Genomic DNA, 22,578 nt, shown 5'->3' with positions numbered 1-22,578 from the left:
TGTTATCCTGACATAGAAAGGAGATGTCTTCACAGTTTCCTGTAGCCCAAGGCCTGCAGTCAAAAAGAGAGGAGGATCTGTCCTTGTTCTGAATCAGGATTTTGGCAATACCTGCTGATAAAATATACTGTCAACACTTCCAGAAGTAGGGCTCTGAAGGAATATAAAATACTCCAAGCAGAACGCAAACACCACACAACTTTGGTGGTGTATCTGAGTGCAAATATCTTGTTATACTTGGAAAGACAGCACACAGACAACCTCACTATGTACTGAAAAATTTGACTGAAGTGTCTGATGTAGAACATTCCACAAAAATTTTTAAATTTGGTAGTAATTTTACTGTGACACATGACATTTTGAATCAAAGATGTTTAACTTTATTTAAACAAAGTTCTTTCCCAAATATAGCACTGTAGTCTTTGTAGCAGCAACCAAAAAAGACATTATAAAAACCCAGAATACAGAATAGGCAGAATACAAAACATGTTTTCAAACACAATTAGCCTTTCTAAAAGCTCCTGGAGTACACAGTAATGGTTCATATGTTATAAAAGTCACAATAAATTATGTCACCCTCCCTCAGTTGTTTTCCAAGTGATTGGTGTTATGTTTGTACCCTCATCTGTGTTTACTGCAAACCCGCACATGGACTTGAAGGTGGAGATTTTCAAAAGTACATAAGTTCAGTTGTATCTCAGTGGGACTTGTATACCTAAAATCCTTTAAGCATTTTTGAAAATCAAAGTCTAAATTATAGTTATTGATAAGTAAACCACAGCATAATTTAGAGATCACATTTCAGAACTTTCACATTGTTATTATTGGTATACAGTGGAGGGGGGGGTGGGGAGTCAAAATTTTGGTTAGTCCCCCGCCCCGCCATTTAAAGTCTCTCCTAGATCTCTTCAAACTAGTAGTCTTTAGCCCGGTGGTGGGAAACCTGCGGCCCGTCAGGGTAATCTGCCGGTGGGCCGCGAGACAGTTTGTTTACATAACACATCCCTGAGGCCCGCGCTGCTTCCTGCAGCTCCCATTCGCCTGGAATGGTGAACCATGGCCAGCCGTGCCTGCAGACGGTCAGTATAAACAAACTGTCTCGTAGCCCACCAGCCGATTATCCTGACGGGCTGCAGGTTGCCCACCACTGCTTTAGCCCCTTGGCTGCATACAGTATATGAAAGGTAGCAAATTCTAAAACTAGATGTGAGTTAATCATAAGAAAAACCTCATCTATAACAGTCAAACCAACATATACTTACAGATCAAATCCATTAATCAAACTGTATTTGATGTGAATCTCTCTTTTTGGAAAATGGACTATTATAGGGGCAATGATTAAGAACTGGTTTCAAGGAACGGTTAACCGAAGAAAGTTTTAGTTTATAAATATAGGATGTACATCATTTTAATAATAAAGTACTTACGTACTTAGTATAGCTCAAAACCAAGAATTCCTTAATACCTTAACTATTTAGCTTTTAAATATATTAGAAATATCTTGAAATAGGTAATATTTTAAACAAAATTAAATTTACTTTATCGAGATTATATTAAAAGTTCCTACATTCTCATAATGCTCATCAATCTTTTGAGAGAAATGGAGTGTTTAGATTTTCAGGGGACTGAGGGAAGTGTAAGGCCTTTACAAAGGGGGGGGAAATCAATATAAAATACTGCTGCACAATAATGATATTCAATTTAAAACAGTACTAGAAGTAGAGTTTGTACTCTTTACATATGGTGTATGTCATTTAGTAATTCCAAAATTCATCGTTTTTCCCCTCACCAGATCTACACGATTCTGGAATGGCTCCATTAATTATCAAGGTTTCAATTCTATCAATGGTTGAGCCATAAACAGCTGGAACCTTTGGAGTGGAAGCCAAGACACCATACAGTGGAAAACATTTTTTCATAATGTCAGGATACAAGTATCCAAATCAGCAGTTTAATTCAGTACAGACTCTGCAGCTTCCCTGATAATCGATGCAGCTTTATCCAATTCTTCTTCTGTTTGTTCCACTGTTACCACTACTCGAATACTGAAAAGACAAAACCAGAAGAGTTGGCACTTATAATGGCAATGACACTTATTCCTTGCTTTGTTTCTCCTGAACCAATTTTAATTTATATCAGAATTGTTGGGTAAAAAACTTGGTTCACACCAACTTAACAAGCTTTATTAATTTTAAAGCTTTAATGTGAGAATTTTAGAATATACTACCACCTTAATTAAAACACAGTATAAATGTGTAAATAAAACAGAGAAGAAAAGGGCAGTAATCAGTTATCTGATCATGGGGTGCAGGAAGGCTGTTTCTTTCATTACCAGATCCAGACTGGTTTGATCTTGTGGTGGGGGTGGAGGGGAGGGTGTGTGTTCTGCATTGCTTTGATTTTTAATGCTTATGTAAGCTGTACATTTCTGCATACTCATACCTAATCACTTATTTCCCTTGTCATATCGGATATATTTCATGCTATGTACATGCTACATTTTTATAGAAAACACCCTTCTAATTGTTCCTTCATATCGATTACATACAGATCATGCATAGCAACAGTGTCATTTTGCCCATTCACCCTATTCATATGTTTGCTATTTTTCCTCAGCTTATCTACTTTGCTATCTGGAGTACTTGTTCCTGATGTTTGGGGTCTAAGGTACTTTGTTCTTCTCAAACCACCTGTTTAACTTTTAGCAAGAATCTGTTTTTCTTAACTTTTAGTTAAGACGCAATCTGACAGTTTAGAACATTTGGTCTAATAAATAAGATTATGTTGAACTGAGCAACTACATTTTCCATTCTTAATAAACGTTACATAGATTATTAAAGCTTGCTAAGGGTTTGGTTCATTTAATGATAAAGTCCTTAACTTAACAGGCCCCTCATCCTAATAATAAAGAGACTAAGGCCTAGCCTTAACTCTTTACTCTATTTATGTAACTATGACCCTCACTCAATATTTTGATTCTCCAGCAGAGTGAAGGAATGGCTCCCTCACTCAAAGGCAATGTTTGGGCCATGAACTCAGGCACAATGACAAGTAAGGTATATGGCAAGATAGAGAACTTGTGAAGCAATGGCTCTCTAGCAAAGAAAATAGACATAGTATCTCTTTCCAATTCGGCATTGAGCATGTCACTTGCCTACCACACACCGTCTTATTCCCAGATTTAGATGTACTTTCAAGTTCAGTGGGCCTCTTATGAAAACCTGTGTGGTAAGCAGCCAGGGTAGTAGTGAAAACAATACAATGCTGGTACTGAAGATTCAGTTTATTTTGATACATTATCTTGTAAATAACCATTAGAACATGCCATAATACCCATTTAAAGTTTATTGTAGACAGCATATTTCCCATTCCTCACCTGGCAAACTATTAAAAGGCCTAAAGCAGACAGCTTTTTTTTGGGTAAAAGTCAGGTGGTTTTCTTCATTCAAGACAGATAAAAAGAAACAGAGGTTTCTGAATTTCCACTCACCTCGGCGGCGGAAGACATTTCTCTTCCTTCTCCAGATAGCGGGCCTGAGTTAATGCAATACTTCTATTCATACACTGCAGACATATAAATAAGCAGTTATGCAACTGAGAACTTTGATACCACATTACCATTACATTCTATGAACAGTGGTTATTTAATGTCTGGAAGACAAACATGGCAGAATTTCATACAGCACAGTCAGAGCAGAAAGAAGTATACATCAAACCAACACCAAGTCCAGTATCAGAAGAGAATTATTAGCATCTCTCTAATTAGCTGTCAGTAAGAAACATTCCTGCACACAATGCATCCTTTAAAAGTTTAAAATTTTAGAAACTCATTTGAGGCTTTTTTAAATATAGGTGGCTGGGTTATACAAGAAGAATAGAGATAAGGGGGTAGGTTTGACCTGTCCTTCTACAGCTTATGACCAGCTTTTGGGAGTGGTGAAGTTGGTTTTTAGAGAAGGAGGCCTGAAATGGAGTATGACGACTGCTCTCCTAGGTATTTCATAAGTCAGTTGAAGTTCTTACATATACCAAACTGGGAAGACTAAGGATAGGCTTCTTTAATTTCACATTTGTCGAAGTTCAGCTCAAAAATGTTACTTGAAATAGGATTAAATTGCCTATTTACAGAATAGTGGTATTTAAAACAAAAAGGACTAAAGGAATCCAACTATGTCTGTTGAGTATCTCTGCTTTGCTTCTATGGACCAACATTTCTATTTATCCTAGGATGCTTCATAAATTGTTCACGTTGGTTAATATACGCTGACTACATGTCAGTATCTAGTAACCCTGTCTGTAGAAGTCGTTGCTGCTGGAAGTCAATACAACTACTGTGACTAGATTTAAGAGAGGACTGATTAACTTCATGACTTAACATTTGTAGCTATACTGGCAGAGAAGAAGGTAACTGCAGTCTTTAAGGAATAAAAAGTTATTGTAGGTTATATACCATGAGTATTATCTTATTCTTTAATAAAGACTCCCATGGAAAAAAAGGAGAGAGAGCTCCTCAGCATAATGGCTCTACATTATTCAACTTGTACTAAAACCACCAAGGTAGGCAGTTACTGGGCATATACAGAAAACTGTTTAATATGAATGCTGACATTTAAAAGATTTCTTAAAACAGAAGAGCACCTCTTTCAAAGAATTACATTCTTCGAATTTGGATAAGTTAGATGAGCTCAAGCACAAAACAAGTACTATCATCCTCCCCCAACCCGAAAATGCACAAGACACATCACTCATCTATAACATACTTATACACTTCTCAAATTGGGTGTCTTGAGAATTAGTTTCAGAGTAGCAGCCGTGTTAGTCTGTATCCGCAAAAAGAAAAGGAGGACTTGTGGCACCTTAGTGTATAGTGATGATGGAAAGTGCTTTAAGTGCTAAACATTATAAAAGTCTGCCAAATAATAATAATGTTCATGGACTCAAATGTAAAATTTCATCCTGTAAAAACAAACAGCTTTATAAAAAAATACAGCTGAATCACAAGTGGTTCAGTACAGCAACAGAAATCTGCTCATAGAGAATAACCTGAATTTCTATAAATCTCAAAAGTTCTCTCCAATCTGTTCATACACATCCATTCTCTTAAAGTTAAAGAGAAACTTGTGTTTTGATATGTCTCTGACATGTATTAATGTTGTCCAGTACCAAGGTCAAATATTTTATTGATTATCAAAATCAAAGCAGGAGAGGGGAGGAAGACTGCTACCATGGGGTGGATGATAAAGACTTTTGCAGCTGGGGAAGTGAGTTTTTGAGTGGATGTTTCCTCCCCTCTCAGGCTATTTTCCTAACCTCACTCCACTCCTGTGATTGTTTTTTTTTTTTGTTTACACCATTTCCTCTACATTACCATCTCACCTACACTTTCAAGAAGCGAACACAGGCCTCTGCTGTTCTCTCTATTCAATTGCTATTTTCCAAATGGGATCTGGAACACTCCAGGTCATACAGTAATTCAACCAACTACATGCCATGGCTTTGCACAAAATTGTTGCTTTGCTAATAATTAAAAGGCAGATATGCTTTAATTGCAAAAGGAACACTTACATAATCTGCAATTCTCTTGAGTAACTTCATATCATTCTCTCGAGAGCCACTGGTCTCTTCTAACTGAAGGTGTAATGCTGGAGAAAATGACTCTCCCACAACTAGTAGACCAGAGATTCTGAAACAAATCAAATAAATAGTTTCAGCGTACATCTGATCGGAAGTATATAAATAGACAGCGAAAAGATGCTATTTAAAGGCTTGCTCAGTTTTGGTGGTATTTCAGGAAAACTTTCTAAATTGTTTTACATCGGGAGTATTTGTTACAAAACAAATTCAGACGCAAACAAAGCTTTACACCTTTGAACTTCTGTATACCAGCAACCACAATATAAAATTTAAACTATGTAGCCTTGAATTACTCATGAGAACATCTAATTATTGACCAAATCAAACAACCCACTCCACATTGTTTCTTTCACACTCCTGGTGAATCTGGGCAAGATAGAGGATTTATTTTAATTCAGTTTTATTGCTTTATACAATTCCTATCCCGTATATTCTTTATCTGCTTTCCTCTGATTTCTCCCTCGCAAAACTAATTAACTTTAATAGCTTGTCCTGCTCAAACAAAAAATTTACAAAACAAATGGGGAATCAGTTGTCTGCCATAGCTAATGTTAATTTTTAAAATAAGATTTTATGTCAATTGAATGCCCTTCCTTTACAATTCCTTAAGGTTTGTAATACACGAACCTAACATAACTTATTCCGTGATTTTCAAGACTCTGATCCTTTCAAGTCTTTAAAAAACAAAAACAAAAACAAACACTTGAGAAAAGATGTTTACATGCAATGTGTTTTACCAATAAAAAAAGAAGACACCTGGACACCGAAATCATAATTTAGAATCAGTAGTGGGAGAGGGGAAGAATCACCTTCTCTCATGCAGAGCTGTAAATTCCCTATCAAGAAAGGATGAAAAAAGCCAATCCTTTGCTCCCAAATATTAACAGCATATCACATATATGCACTATTTTGCTACTGTCAACCTTAACTTAGATTTTCTGACTTTGGTCAGTTTGTATTACACACAATGTGTTGTAAATGTATAAAGTATTTTTTATCCCCATATTAGTTTCCTATTAAAAAAAGCAGCAAGAAGTTAGGGTCTTTTCAGAAAACACAAGTTGTCAAATCCATGGGAAGAACAGAGTGCCACAGACATAATGAATAATCGAAAGAGATGTTTTAAGGTCTGAAATACGCCTTGTATTTCCACAAAGCTCTACTGATTTGGAGCCCAGTTTTGAAAGGGAACTTAAACTGGCCTTCAATTTTTGCAGCAACAAAACTGCACTCACAACTGGTGTCATGTAGATATAAAATCTGAAGTTGTTTCTAAAAAGAGAGTCATGCAGTTAAAAGAGCAAATGTTCAAATACTGGCATATATCTTTAGAAATCCTGGGGAAGACAATAAGTGGCAACATATGGAGCCATGAGAAGCAGTCTGAGGCCATTCTGTAATGTAGAATCACAAATGGAATATATAGCATGACAGATGTCAGTCATTAGGTACGTTCTATGATAGTGACCTGATGGTATAGAAGCACAATTCTAGAAATTAACAGATAGGCACTGTAGTCAGACATGTTACCATACAGCTTAAATTAATAGATAAAAAGGTTTCCTTGCAGCAAATAATATTCTCTTAGTCTTAAAACTGAGTATATATCTGCTAGAACTTAATGAATACTTGCTACTAACAATGAGATTTTCTTTTTAAAAGCTGTGCATCAATATATTAATGATATCAGTAGCTAATTACATAATATGAAATTTTAATTTAAGCTAGGTAAAGCATTCATGAACAGCCTCAAAAAGAAAGGAGGGGAGGGCAGGAGAGGATGAGTAAGAGTTAATGTATTTTAAATCAGGAAACAGCCTTTGTATCACTGCCAATGCAAACTTTGAATCTCACTGACTCTGTCCAGACAACAATGTCTTGTATTAACTATACACACTTGACTTAGAGGCTGCTTTGCAAATCCCAAATTGACGTCTAATTTGAAGTTCTGTCAGTTACAACTCTAGTTAATAAACCCTAATCCGACTCAAGCAGCTGTCTAACCAAGGATGAACAATAAGAAATGCAAAAGAGCCAGTTCAGCACAGTTTTGTCAGAGAAAGGGACACTCAGTATGTGAAAGAAACAAAAGGTTGGCTGTGCTTTTCTTGCAAGCTTTGGTTAAGTGAAATAACATTTGCAAGTCCACAGCATGCACAGAGTAGTAACATCCCACCCCGCCCCCGATCTTAACTTTTCCAGTGAAGCAGCTAAATTATGGAATCTTGCATAAAAGTGTTTCCCACCTCTAATCACTGCCATTCATCCATTTTTAAAATAGGATACCAATTCATACTATTTAAAGACAATATTGTATAGGAATCTCATCCAATGCCTTGTCTGCTACCTCAAGAAAAGGCGAAAGAAACTTAAGAGCAGAGAGTGATGGAATAACTTTACTATCGGGTTTAGGAAGAATTACATCCTCCCCCCACTCATTAGCTAATGGTTGGCTTGTGCCCTGAAGCATGAGACCTTATATATACTTACCTCCTTATTTTAACATATATATGGGAAATGTGGATTTTCTCATTATCCTTATGAAGATCTAAACCTATTCTGAATTCTATTAAGCTCTTGGTATCGGTGGTATCTTGTGACACTGAATTTCAAAGTGCCTACTTGTGCACTGTGTAAAAAAGGATTTTTTGCTGGTTTTAAATTTGCTGCCTTTCAATTTGCTTGTTTTTGTGTTATGAAAAGGAGGAAAAATCAAACTCCTGTTTACCTTTCATTATTTTATACAGTTCTATTGTACTTTTCACTTCTGAAAACTTATATCCATTCTTTTCAATCTTAGTTAAACTGTATAGATATGTATATATGGGAGAGAGAGAAAAATCAGAAGTAAATACCGTATTCCAGACAAAGGCATACTACTGATTTATATAATGGCATAATACATTCTGTATTTTCTATATACTTTTTTTTATACACCCTATTTCTCTCCCCTCCCCTGCTATTTTGGCAGTCACCGCACATTTTCTAAAGCGATTATTAATTTAAAATCCAGCAATATGCAAGAGTAGTTCAAATTATTCCTTCTGACGTGCTTTTACGTTTGTCAGGGAATTTCATCTACCCTTGAGTGCCCACAACTAGCACCAGTCTTTTAGTCTTCTCTAATGCTGCTGAACTTAAATAATTGTGTCCTCTACAGTAACTCCTTGCTTAATGTTGTAGTTATGTTCCTGAAAAAATGTGACTTTAAGTGAAACGATGTTAAGCGAATCCAAATCCCCATAAGAATTAATTTAAATGGGGGTGGGGGCGGGGTTTAGGTTCCAGGGAAATTTTTTTCACCAGACCAAAAAACTGTGTGTGTGTGTAATATATATAAACACACACACACACACACACACACACACACACACTAACTATACGTTTTAAAACAATTTAATACTGTATACAGCGATGATGATTGTGAAGCTTGGTTGAGGTGGTGAAGTTAGAAGGGTGGAAGAGAGTGGGATATTTCCCAGAGAATGCCTTACTGCTAAATGATGAACTAGCTTTTGGCTGAGCCCTCAAGGGTTCACACGTTGTTAATGTAGCCTCACACTCTACAAGGCAGCACAAATGGAGGGAGGGGAGACAGCATGGCAGACAGACACATACCCTGTGTGTGTGGCGGGGGGTGGGGGGGGGGAGAGAGAGAGAGAGATGCGCATTGCCCCTTTAAGTACACTGACCCCACTCTTAAGTGCATTGTCTTTTTAAAGTCGATCAGGAAGTTGAGACACCAGCTGCTGCCCCAAGCTCTCTGTCTCTCTCCCTCTGTGTCCCCAACCTGTTCTATATGGAGGAGGGGTAAGCGGGGTGCAGGAGCAGGGGGGAGGGAGACACCCTGACATTAGCACCCCCTTCTCCCCCACACACAGCAAGCAGGAGGCTCCCAGGAGCAGCTCCAGGGCAGAGGGCAGGAGCAGCACATGGCAGTGGGGGTAGGGACAGCTGAACTGCGAGCAACTGATAGCCTTCTGGGCAGCTGCTGCATAGGGAACTTAGGGGAGCGGGGAGCTGATGGGGGGCTGCCGGTCCACCCTGGTTCCAAGCCCCACCAGCTAGCTCCAATGGGCTTCTCTTCCTGCAAGCAGTGGACAAAGCAGGCGGCTGCCAACATAAGGGAGCACTGCACAACTTTAAAAGAGCATGTTCCCTAATTGATCAGCAACATAACAAAACAACGTTAACCGGGACGACTTTAAGTGAGGAGTTACTGTACAAGTTTTGCCATTATACAGTTGCTCAAGCCCTTATCAAGAAGAATGTAAGAAAGGCCATACTGGGTCAGACCAATGATCCGTCTAGCCCAGTATCCTGTCTTCCATAAATGGCAGGTGCCAGATGCTTCAGACGGAATGAACAGAACAGGACAATTTCAAGTAATCTATTGCCTGTCATCCAGTCCCAGCTTCTGGCAGTTAGGGACACCAGAGCATGGGATTGTGTCCCTGACCATCTTGGCTAATAGCCATTGATGGGCCTATCCTTCATAAACTTATTAAATTCTTTTTTGAACCCACTTCTACTTTTGGCCTTCACAACATCCCTTGGCAATGAGTTCCACAGCTTGACTGTGGGTTGTGTGAAGTAGTACTTCCTTATGTTTGTTTTAAACCTGCTGCCTATTAAGATCATTGGGTGAGCCCTGGTTCCTGTGTTATCTGAAGGGGTAAATAACACTCTCCTATTCACTTTCTCTGCAACATTCATGTTTCTATAGACTATCATATACTGTCCCCTCTACCCACACCGGTCATCTCTCTTTTCTGAAGTGAGCAGTCCCTGTCTTTTTTTAAAAAAATTTCATATGGAGGTGGTTCCATTCCCCTAATAATTTTTGTTGCCATTCTCTGTACTTTTTCCAATTCTATTATATTTTTTTGAGATTGGGCGACCAGAATTGCATGCAGTATTCAAGGTGTGGGTGTACCATGGATTTCTATAGTGACACACACACACCCCTTGAATACGGCTTGCGGGGTGTGGGTGTGGGTGTGTATTATATATATATATATGCCATTATATTAAAAAAAAACACACACACACAGTTAGCTTTTTTGATAGTGATATTAAATACCAGTCCTAGTACAGAATCATGAGGCACCCCACTGTTAGCCATTTGTCAGATTGAAACTTGACCATTTGTTAATCCTACTCATTTTCAATTTTGCCCAGTTCCTAAACCGTGACAGTACTTGTCTCACCCTGTGCTTAATTTTCCATAACATCCTCTTGTGAGGATTTTGTCAAAGGCATTTTGATAGTTAAAATAAATTGACATCCAGCTCTTAGACACTTGTTGTAGACACCAAGAGTTCTAATAAATTAGAGGTGCACAATTTCTTCTTACACGCAGTCTGTCCCTATCACTTTCATCTACGTTTGTAAATATCTTTGTAACCAATTTTCCTCAATACTGAAGTAAGGCTCTTGTCTGTATTTCTCAAGATTACTACTAACAGCTTTTTAAAGGTAAATTCAAAGTTTCCAGTGTAGTAGCTGATTTTAATGAGATTTTGTTACTGACAGTTTATCTGCGTGACATTCAAACTTCTAGTCTGTTCATAGTGAATTTGTTTGAGTCTGTATTGTTCCTCTAGCTACACTCATTAATTTCTTAAGAAAAAGTTTATATGGCTCCTATATAAATACCTACAAATATAACTACAGAAGAATAGCACTGTTACATATCTGCTATGACCATTTTACCTCAGTTACAAGTTTCAATCATCAATTGTTTAGTGCCCCCCATTACGATTAGTTGTAAGAGAATTTAAGTTTATCAAGCAACATTGAGACCAAACAAACAGTTATTGGCACAGAAGCACAATTCAAGGAGACCAGACTGTTCTGGACTACTTACATCACCTTACAAGGAAAGCCTTAAGCAAAAACTGACTTTATTTCTTTATCAGAACCATTAGAAATTTTTTTTTTCTAGATTACAAAACTAACCACTAAAAGACTATCAGAAAGAATACAGATAAAGCAAATACTGTTGTGAAATAAAAAGTAGAATATTGTAATTGCTTGACCACTGCTAAAAAATCAGTGGTCATTAAAACTGGATTATAGATTACTGCAATAACTGACAGAATTTTAAGAAACTTTAATCTGATATTGAAATTGAATTGGAACTATAGGAGCAGGTAGGTATTTATTCTGAAAATTAGTCAATTGACTATAAATACATAAGGTATCAAATCTAGAATACTTACTGTATTATCAAAAATCTGTTGCCAGAAGAATTATATTAAACTCAATTATAGAGGGTATTATATTCATGATACTTTGCGATCTATAAAATGTTGAGCAAGTTGACAGTAGTCAAGATCAAATAGTTTACCTTTGCAAAGCTTTGTGAATCCGTTTGCATTTCTCTCGTAAAATCTGAAAAATGACTAGACAAAAAGAAAAAAGAGCCTCAGTCTCTTGCTGTATATTTCTATAAATCCCAAATAAGTGTTTAAAATATTAAAGTTTAATACTAAAGTTTGAGCCTCTTTACCTCTTCTAGTCACTCCTAAGGGGTGACAAATGTGTTCTCTCCCCCTCCCCCTGCCACTGCTATTCCAGTGGAGTAGTTTCTGTCTATAACTTTTTTGTGTGAGCCAATTAAAGGACATCACATGGAGAATCAAGACACTATAGGCTGAAGGAATATAATTGGAAAGTAAGAGCGGGCTACAACCTTTGATAACTATGACCCCCTTTTTTCCTTAACTTACCTTGAAAATTACCAAATATGTTCTGGTCAAATGGGAGGAGGGAAATCAGTAGGACATTTGTTCGTAGTGAACAATAACAGTTTTTAATAAGTGTTCAGTGGCTCCCTTCTCTGGCTGTTTCCATCTCCACTTCTCTTTTTCACTGTGTGTGAAAAAGGAAGGGGGTAGGAAAGAGATGTATGATGGGAAGAGAGAGTGGGAGGGAAAGTTAAAGGGAGAATGAGTGAAAAGGAGATAGTGACTGTAAGATGCAGAAAGAGTCAGTGGAAAGGGAGCAAAGAGAATGAACGAAAGAAAGGGAAAAGTAAATGAGGAAGTGCTGGACTAAGAGGGTGAGGGATGGAAGTGGGGGAAATTATGCCCACAGGCTATAATCTTGAGCTCCAACAGTTAGTGTTCTCTCTGAACAGAATAACTTTTTATTATTATCATTACAAAGTATCTGATTTTTCAGAATGAAATACCTGGATTCTCTTCCATGATATTGAGGGCCTCAATAGCAGCAGCAGCTAGTAGGGGAGGCAGAGAGGCTGAAAAGCAGTAACCCTGACCCGACAATCGCTGAGAAAGAAAATGAAGAGTCAAACAAAGCTGAAAAGCTTTTATATCAATTTTGCTTGTTCACGATAGTACAGAAAAAAAAATCTTTAAAGTCATTTGGTTTAAATTAAGGAAAAATCATAACTGAACAGTGGTTCTCTAACTCATCCACACAATCTTTCTGAAGAAGTGGTCTTCTAAATGGAACAAACTCCTATGTAAATCATTTATATCAAGATGCAGCTTACAAACAGAAGTCAAGTCACTGTCATTTCTTAGAAATTCAGTCTGCTATTCCATTTAAAAATAAGAGGTGGCATACCTGATGGTCAATAACAAAAGATCTTCCACAGCAAAATCCTCCAATAGAAGCCAGGGAATTCTCCATGTTTGCACTAATCAGATCTATATCATCAATCTGCCATTCAATTAACAGAATATATTATGAGAGAGGAATGAGGTGGACGGAAGTGAAGTGATGCTTAATTAAATCAAGGTAATTTACAATATATAAACTACGCTTCAAATTAACATGTGTACTAGGGCAAAATATACCAGGCTACCTACCACGCATACACAGTTTCAAATTAAAATGGAGACAGTTCAGCCATAACTGTGTTTAAATGACACAAACAAGGAGCTTTAAAACTATGTTTTTAAGGATCCATATATATTTCACTTAAATGTTTTCAGGTATTGCAATATATGCAGCATGTAACAATAAAATTATGCACGTGTAGGCCCCAATCTAATGAGGTACTTTGGTACCTGATCTATTTTAAGCATGGGAGTTGTCCCAATTAAGTCAATGGGACTGAATGTGATTTCAGTTACTCGTGGGGGGATTCTGCGCCGATGTGGAGGCGCAGAAGTCATATGGCCTGCATTTTTCTGTGCCCCCCACGCAGAAAAATGCAAAATCTGCCAGGGGACACGTGCCTCTTCCCTGGCAACGCATCTGTTCCAGCATGCCTGGAGCAGCCTTAGAGATGGGGGCTGGGCAGGGGGAGGGAGGGAAGGGAAGGGGGGAGAGAAAGGAAGGCTGAGCACACATGCATGCCAGTACTATACTCCTAGGGGGATTCTGCGGGTCTGAGCACCCACAGCAGAAAATGGCCCACCCTCCCCTCTCCCCCCACATTTCCTGCTTTTCCCTGCAGAAAATGGCAGGGAAGCCTCGTGGGGGCGCACGACCACATGTGCAGTTTTTTTGCGGGGGGCTGTCCCCCAAACAGAGGTGAGGCATGGGGGGTGGGCACACAGGGTTATGTGCCACTGCCCCCCTCGGAGGCAGTCTCTGGTCTTGGGCTCCGCTGACTCTGCAGCTGAACGCAGCCTTCTGGGTCCCAGTACTAGTTCTTCTTCCATTTTGTGTTTTGGGAGCCTTCCTATTTTTTGTGGAACAGTGAGTTCCTATGGTGGGGTTGGGGGAAATGAGGGAAGGTGGGTGAGGAGGTGGGTGGAGAAGAAAAAGGGACAGGGGAATCAAGGGGGGGAGCAGAATCTCAGCAGGCAGTGTCCCCTCGGCAGCAGCTGGGGCTCCCCCATTAAGCAGGCCCATCGAACCCTCACCCTGAGGAGCCCTACCCCCCTACACCTGGATCCCTCCGACAAGTCCCCCACACCCAGACCCCCACCCCACTGAGCCCCAACCAGCTGCACCTGGACTCCCACTACCCAGACCCCCCTGCACTGAACCTCCACACCCAGACCCTCCCACCAAGCCCTATCTACCCCCACCCGCTGAGCCCAACCACTATCACCTGAATCCCCTGCAGAGTCCTATTGCCCTTGCACCCAGAACCCACCAACGAGCCCCTGTGCATCCAAATCTTCCACTGAGCTACCCACACCCAGATTGCCCCACAAAGAAACCTCTCGCCCCACATCTGGATCCCCCCACACTAAGCCTCTCCACACTTGGATCCTGCTGGGCTAACCCTTCCTACTCACACCTGGTGCGCCTGGCACAAAGGGGCAGGACCCTGAGGTGTTTCTGGGGCAGGCCCAGCTCTTGCACTCTGTCAGGGTCAGGTGCAGCCTCACTGCCGAGTCCCTGTACTGGGGGAGGTGAGGGCTTCAGGGTGATCTCCTCCCACCTCAATGCAGCCAATGGCCTGTGCTCCCCACTGCCATGCCGGAGCCACATTTATTGACAAATAAAATTTGCAGAATTTTGAAATATTGGGTGCATAATTTTTTGGTGCATAATTCCCTCAGGAGTATTTAAGTACATGCTTAACTGGAGTTGGCTTTAAATCCGAGAAATACCTAATTGTCCCATTAACTCATTGGTTGCAAACAAGTTCTCTTTTTGAGGTGTGCAATACAGCACATAGAAAGAAATGGTCTTTACCACAAAGAGCTTTAATTCTAAATAGACAAGACTGACAAAGACCGGGGATGGGCAAAGGGATTTTACAACAAGCCAAGCAATCAAATGATGCTTGGCAAACACCATGGTAGTCCCACTTGCACTGTGTTTCTTCAAATTGTTTTTTTATTTTGTTCCAAATATATTATGTGGGTTGGATGAGTTAGAGCAAATGAGCAGGAAACAAAGGCAGGAGAAGTGGAGAAGACATGGGAGCATGGAAGGCAGGGAGTGCAATGTTGGGAGAGATCAGCAGAGAAGAAAGGATGCCAGAGGTCAGATAGAAGGAGATAGAATTTGACATTACCAATGTTCAGAAGGTTGCGAAAGTCGCTTCTGCTGAGGAACCACTGCCTCCTATGTGCACTTTTCTTCCTTCCCCAGCCAATGGCTGATGACGAGATGGGCCCCTGGTGGCCTCACTATACAGGTCATGCCAAACCAGTGTTCCCAAGCATAGGGAACCCACTGAATTTGCGAGCACAATGAGCCAGGCTATGGCTAGAACCTACCTATAGAAAGTCTGACTTCATATGCCAACCACCCTGTGCCCCACTGAAGGAGAGTCAGGAATGGAGGCACAGTACACAGAGAGGGACTTGTGACCTTCCCTACCAGAATATTTTTCTGTTAATGTAAAATTTTGAGTTTGTGGTGGTGTAGGTACGGGCAGTAAAAAAAGTGCCTGGGCCCAATTTATAAACTGAATGGACTTAATTTATCTTGAAAAAAATGGCAAGTATTTTTAGAGACTAAATTCAGTGAGCTGTCAAATAGAGAGAAGTTAATTATGCTTTCAGTGAAAAGCGGAATGCAACCTTAACTGTGGAGACACCTCTACAGTACCTTCCACTTTAGCTTTAAGATACCCTCTTTCAAGTCCACGTCTTGGTGTTCTGAAGTGTGCCATGCCCAAGTACAGGCTAAAACAGAGATATTGGTACCCAAACAAAGTATGATACAAATGTCTTTGGAGAAGTTACAATAAGTTGTGCCCATCTGTAGCATGGTGATATTTAATATTCATGCACTTTAAAAACATTCTTTCATGTAAGTAGGATTGATTATTTTTAAGCAGCATTTCTTTCCCACTTAACATTTTGTTTAAGAGCAAAAATATTCTACTGCATTTAAAATTAAAACTCATCTCTACTATCACACATGCAGGCTCACATTACTATGTAAACTGATGAGTCTGTTGCCACATGTGTATGAGCAGAGTATTAGACTAAAGACTCCCCAGTGCCAAATGTATTCCACCACCAACCCTAAGTACAATGTCCTCATAAGACAAAAATAGCATATCACATTCACTAGTCCCCTCCATTCTAACAAGAGATATAAATAAACCAGTTTTTATTAAGACTTTTCCTAAAAGTAGTTCACTCTTCAGAGAACTCTGTGCAAAATTCAAATCCAAAGTGAATGCTAATGGCAGATGATAAAAGGGGTCTTTTAAAGGGGAACAGTGCCAACTCCATCTACCTCCAATGCTGCTATTTAAACTAAAAAATTAAGTGGTTGTGTCTTCTATTAAACAAAAAGATCAGCATAGTAATTGGATAGACAGATTGACTTAAAATTCCTACCATACACAGATGAACACTTCAAATTTTTAGTACTGTCATTGCCAAAAATATACAAGAAAACCAGTATCAGAACTTGTTCCAGGCTACAACTCTCTTGCCAACACAAAATAGTCCCAATGGAAGAAAAAAGAGCCTGGCACTTACATTTATTCCAAAGTGTTCTGTAACACCTCGTCCATATTCTCCGAGGACTCCAAAGGAAAGACTTTCCTCCAAAAAAATCCTCACTTTATATTTATATTTCAATTTTATCTGCAGATTTAATTGTACAAATGATACAAGACAGTCTGATATTACTGACATATTTTGCAAAGAAATAAGTACAAGATACATGTACAAAAGATTGAAAATCACATGAAAGATCCTATCAAGTATCCTGAACAACGTGAAACGCTTAATCCTACCAGAATACTCAGCCATTGTGTGCGTTTTAGAGTCCTACACACCAATACCACTGTTTAACACTTAAAAGAAGTATAGGAAATCTAAAATGCCCATAGTCATTTATGAGACCTAACTTGGATTTTCTTTTTAAGAAACAGGCTATAAAATACTTTAAAATATTACATAAAATATGCACAGCATTCTCTCCATCATCAGGAACAGTGTTGTACACAAAATCTATGTTTAATAGAGAAGGTTGTACTCAATGGAGACAAGCGTACTGTTTTCATTATTTAAGAGACCAACCTCAATTTTTAAACTAAAACAAAAATGTGATTTTAGTCTAAACCTATCATGCAGGTATATACTCTGTAAAAACAGATCATTGCTATAGGATATGTATATTACAGAACTGCAAAATTCCGAACCTGATTATGAATACCTCAAAAATGTCAATTCCAACAATCCACTTTGTAGCTAACACTTACTCTTAAGGCTCAAACATGCAATATTAATATTTTATTAATAATGTGTGTATATAACATACCACAGCTTAAACAAACAAAACTGAAACCACTTACCAATTCTGGAAGAGGACAAATATCTCCAGTATTCATATATAGCCCTTCCACCAGAATAAACCTTCGAGTTACACAGGCCTTACGAGGATTCTTCAGAGAAAATGTATGTTTCAGTACATATGAATTGTTCAACAACAAAAAATACAAACTTATATTAAGATAACTATTTGTTTTGAAAAAAACTTTTATATCCCTAGTTGGACGTTAGTATTTCAGCTCTTATAACCATATTAAGTGTCTTACAGTTGGCTATTTGGCTTTATTATTTTTAAAGTTGCTGTATTTAAGATTCTGTGCCTCTGTGTAACAAATCAGGGACTGAATACCACTGGTTCAGCTAAACTGCATACTTATACTAAGGGAATAAAATTCAGGACTGTATATTTTGAGACCAGGTCTCTACCACAGAGAGTAGAAATGCTCCTTTAGTTGTGAACAGCGTTCAGGGTGTAATTCCTCTTTGTCATGAAAAGATAAGTGGAAACAGTGCAGTTTAAAGACTTGAAGGCTTTTCAGCATAAGGTTACTGCAGTCAATTTCAACTCAACAGAATCCTTTTACAAGGGCCCTTTTATAACATACCTCAAATATAGTCTTATAGATTATGAGGCCAGAAGGAACCACTGTGATCATCTAGTCTGACCTCCTGAGTAACAAAGGCCCTAGGACTTCTCTGAATTAGTTCCTGTTTGAACTCTCTTTTAGAAAGACATCAATTCTTGATTTACAAATTTCCAGTGATGGAAGAATCTCTCGCAATGCTCAGTAAATTGCTCTAATGGTAGATATATCCTCACAGTTAATAATATGCACCTTACTTTGAGACTGGATTTGTATACCTTTAGCTGTTAGATTGAAGAGCCCTCTTATCAAAGTTCTGTTCCCTATGTAGGTACAGTAAAAGCTGTGTTATCTGGCCCTGTACCAACTGAAAAAAAAAAAAAAAAAAAATCTATAAACCGGCATTTCTAATCTTCATAGAAAGTCCGGTTTATAGTTCGTTTGGTGCAGGGCCAGCAGGCTCGCTACCGGGGTCCGTGTGGTTCCCCAGCTCCGTGTTCGGAGTGCGGGAGGGGGATCAGGAGGGGTTTCTGGGTGTTGGGGCACGGGAGGGACACTTACTTCGGGTAAGTCCCCGCAAGTGGCAACATGTCCCAGCTGCTCCTAGGCGGACGCGCGGACAGCTCTGCATGCTGCCTCTGCTTACAGGCACCACCCCTGCAGCTCCCTTTGGCTGTGGTTCCCAGCCAATGGGATTTGCAGAGCCAGCGCTTACAGCAGGGGCAGCATTCAGAGCTGCCTGCTGTGCCTCCACCTAGGAGCAGCAGGGACAGGTCGCTGCTTGCAGGGGGCAGCCTGAGGTAAGCGCCCCCTGGATCTGGCACCCTACATCTCCTCCCGTGCCCCAACCCCCTGCCCAGAGCACCCTCCTGCACTCAAACTCCCTCCCAGAGCCCATGCCCTGCACCCGCTCCTGTGACCCAACCCCTAGCCCCACACCCCCTCCCAGAGACTGTGCCCTGCACCCAAACTCCCTCCCTCTTAGTTAACTGGCATTTTTCACTTACCGAGACCCCCCATTTCCCCAACATGCCAGATTAAAAAAAGGTTTTACTGTACTTATAGACCCATCAAGTTACCCCTTACATTTCTCTTTGATAAGCTAAACAGATCAAACTCCTTGAGTCTTGCCTATAAGGCATGTTTTCCAATTCTTTAATCATTCTCCTGATTTCCTTTTCTGAATCCTTTCCAATTTATCCACATCCTTTTGGAAGTGTGTACATCAGAACCAGACAGTATTCCAGCAGTGGTCGCACCAGTGCCAAAAGCATACGCTACCTATCCTCTTTACTCCTACTCACAGTTCCCCTGTTTATACATCCAAGGATTGCATTCGCCCTTTTGGCTACAGCATCACATTGGAAACTAACATTCAGCTGATTATCCACAAGGACCCTCAAGTCTTTTCAGCGTCACTGCTTCTCAGGATAGAATCCCTCATCCTGTAAGCATCGCCTGCATTTTTTTCCCCTAGATGTAGGATGTTATATTTGGCTGTATTGAAACACACTGTTTGCTTTGGTCCAGCTTACACCAAGTGATCCATGTTGCCTCTGTATCAATGACCTGTCCTCTTCATTATTTACTACAATCTAGGTATCATCTGCAAACTATCACTCAAAGCTATATTTTCTTCCAGATTATTGATAAAAACGTTACATAGCACAGGGCCAAGAACTGATCCTTGTGGGACCTGACACACCTACTCAATGATTTCCCATTTACAGTTACATGCTGAGACCTATCAGCCATTTTTCAATCAAGTGTGCGCGCCATGTTAATTTTGCATGGTTCTAGTTTCTTAATCAAAATGTCATGCAGCCCAAGTCAAATGCTTTACAGAAGTGTTAGAATAGTCTATCAACACTATTTCCTCTATTAACTAAACATGTAACCCCAAAAAAGGTAAGACATTTTTTCATAAACCCATATTGATCAGTAATTAATTATATTACTCGTCTTTAATTCTTCAGGATTAATGTCAGACTGACTGGCCTATAATTACTCAAGTCATCCTGTTTACCCTTTAATATTGGCACGACATTAACCTTCTTCCAGTCTTCTAGAATTTCATCAGTATTCCAAGACTTATATTAAAAAAATAAATAAATAAAAAATAAAACCCAACAGTCAGTCAGTCTAAAGAGCCCTTTGGCCAGTTCTTTTAAAACTCTCAGATGAAAGTTAACTGGACCTGCTGATTTAAAGAGGTCTAGCTTTCGCAGCTGCTGTTTAATATCCTCCCAAGTTACTGCTTGAATGGAAGTATTTCATCATCATATTTGGCTCTAATGATAGTTTTTATAAAGAGGGAGCATGTGAAGAGTACATGAGGAAAATCATCTCACCTCTTCTATAGTTCTGGCCTATAATTATTTATTTATAAAGTTAGGGCTGTTCTAACAATTTTGGTACGGATTTAGTTATAGTGGTTTAGAAACTGATAGTTAATCAGTGTCACCCCTAGGATGGGGCAGTTACACAGATTTCAAAATAAAAGTGTATAGGTACAAAAAACTGCATTTAAATCACAAGCCCTTAGTGACCACCTCCGTCACCTACTCTTAATACAATTATGGTAAGCGAACACAGCAGCCAAATCCATTTTAACTATATAAGCAAAATTAAGCATTCAGCAGGGATTTATATAAAACAAATTGAATAGATCCAGTACTCGTAGTCTAATATACAACCTACTTAAGAAGGGCAAAAGACTACAAAGAAATTTTACCTTTTGATCTTCAATCTCTTGTTCTTTCAGAAGTCGCTCAAGGTCAGCCATATCATTATGTTTAAATAACTTAACGTTACTTCGAGATGCCTGTAATCCTTTCTGAATAGCAAAGCAGGCAGCTTCATCTCTATAAACAGAGAATACTCTTTCATTTTGCACTTGGTTTGTTAATCACTTTTAAATAACAGCATAGGTCAATTACCTTTTTAGGCCTGCTTTATTTTTAAACTGCCTTGTATACTTATGTGTATAAATAAAATCTATGTTTTATTATACACAACTTTAAATAATTTAAAATTGGTTTCTAACACCTGTTATCCTCTGCGGCTATGTGGAGACATCTTTACACTTTAGTTGTGAAATGTACAATTTAGAGTTTCTCTCTAAAGCAAGGATCAGTGCACAGAAGTCATACTAAAGTATTTTCTCGTTTCCAAATTATACTGAACTGTTCATATGAAATCACAACAAATATATGTAACTATTTCCATTGAGAAGCCATTTTACTGTCTCTGCATCTAGGATGACTATCAGGCTTATTCTGTGGTTACCTATTTTTCATTGTGGCAGTTAAGGCTGGCATAATTCCCAAGACCAACATTCCATCAATAGGGGTATAATACCCCTACAATTATCCATTGGTTCAAGTCTGAGGATGTGCCTGACCTCTCTTACCAGTCTTAAGAGTACTCATACTCATTCTTCCTCTTTCATTTCACCCTATGGGGAGCATTTGTCCCTGTTTTCCAGGCCTGGTAAGCCATTTCTTCAGACTTAAAGATGAATATGTAATTCTTTCCCAACTAAGTTATGCTTTTTGGTAATTTCTTAATTGGATATACCCAGAATTCCTTTTGAAGTTGGAAATCCCTCCTTCTGCACATACTGAACAATAGTAATTTAAAATTTCAAAACATCAAATTCATAACATGATGCTAAGAATACCCCTTTTTTGTCAGTGATAAATACTGTGTGCTACTGAAGCAGAGACTCTTAGGGTACATTTATACTTAAGGCAGCGTGCAAGGTACAGACACCACATTCCCAGGTAGCATGGGTACAAACAGCAATGTAGATAGTGAGACACATCTTAGGCAAGTAGGGTGCCCTACATGCCTGAAGCCTTAGGTCATATGTCCTACACAGGCTCTCTACATGCCCAAGCAGTGCCTCTTCCTTGCCAGAGCCTTTCCTGGCTACAGTAAAAGGCTTTGGCAGCTCTGCCGCACGTAGCTACATGCTGCAGTGACAAACAGGGATGCAGCCTGACTCACTGCAGCATACAGCTACACATATGGTGCCCATACTTTATATACCACAGTAAGTATAGATTATAGCCTTACTGCAAAAAGAATAAATATGCATGAATTCAGCATATCAAGCTTAAAATATTCTGGTCGCTCAATGCAGTGCATTTTAATTTGCTTTAATTTAAAATGTGAAT

At 39.1% G+C, this 22,578-nt stretch overlaps 1 protein-coding gene across 3 annotated transcripts in view; it reads right to left on the bottom strand.

Annotated features, from left to right (window-relative positions):
* Positions 1 to 357: 357 nt before the first annotated feature.
* Positions 358 to 22,578, bottom strand: part of SPTLC1 (serine palmitoyltransferase long chain base subunit 1) — a 51,095-nt gene continuing 28,874 nt past the window's right edge. For all 3 annotated transcript variants that reach the window (XM_037901663.2, XM_043546881.1, XM_043546882.1), the window contains 9 exons: positions 21,132 to 21,261; positions 17,837 to 17,926; positions 17,016 to 17,123; positions 13,231 to 13,326; positions 12,833 to 12,929; positions 11,987 to 12,041; positions 5,566 to 5,683; positions 3,491 to 3,564; positions 358 to 2,045 (listed from right to left, as the gene is read on the bottom strand). In XM_037901663.2, the coding sequence (XP_037757591.1) occupies positions 1,952 to 2,045; positions 3,491 to 3,564; positions 5,566 to 5,683; positions 11,987 to 12,041; positions 12,833 to 12,929; positions 13,231 to 13,326; positions 17,016 to 17,123; positions 17,837 to 17,926; positions 21,132 to 21,261 (862 nt within the window). In that variant the 3' untranslated portion in view covers positions 358 to 1,951. The remainder of the gene's footprint in view (positions 2,046 to 3,490; positions 3,565 to 5,565; positions 5,684 to 11,986; positions 12,042 to 12,832; positions 12,930 to 13,230; positions 13,327 to 17,015; positions 17,124 to 17,836; positions 17,927 to 21,131; positions 21,262 to 22,578) is intronic.

The sequence above is a fragment of the Chelonia mydas genome, chromosome 5 (genome assembly GCF_015237465.2).
Source record: "Chelonia mydas isolate rCheMyd1 chromosome 5, rCheMyd1.pri.v2, whole genome shotgun sequence".
Lineage (NCBI taxonomy): Eukaryota > Metazoa > Chordata > Testudines > Cheloniidae > Chelonia > Chelonia mydas.
The sequence above is the reverse complement of the archived record's forward strand: the minus strand, read 5'-3'. Positions and strand labels throughout refer to the sequence as shown.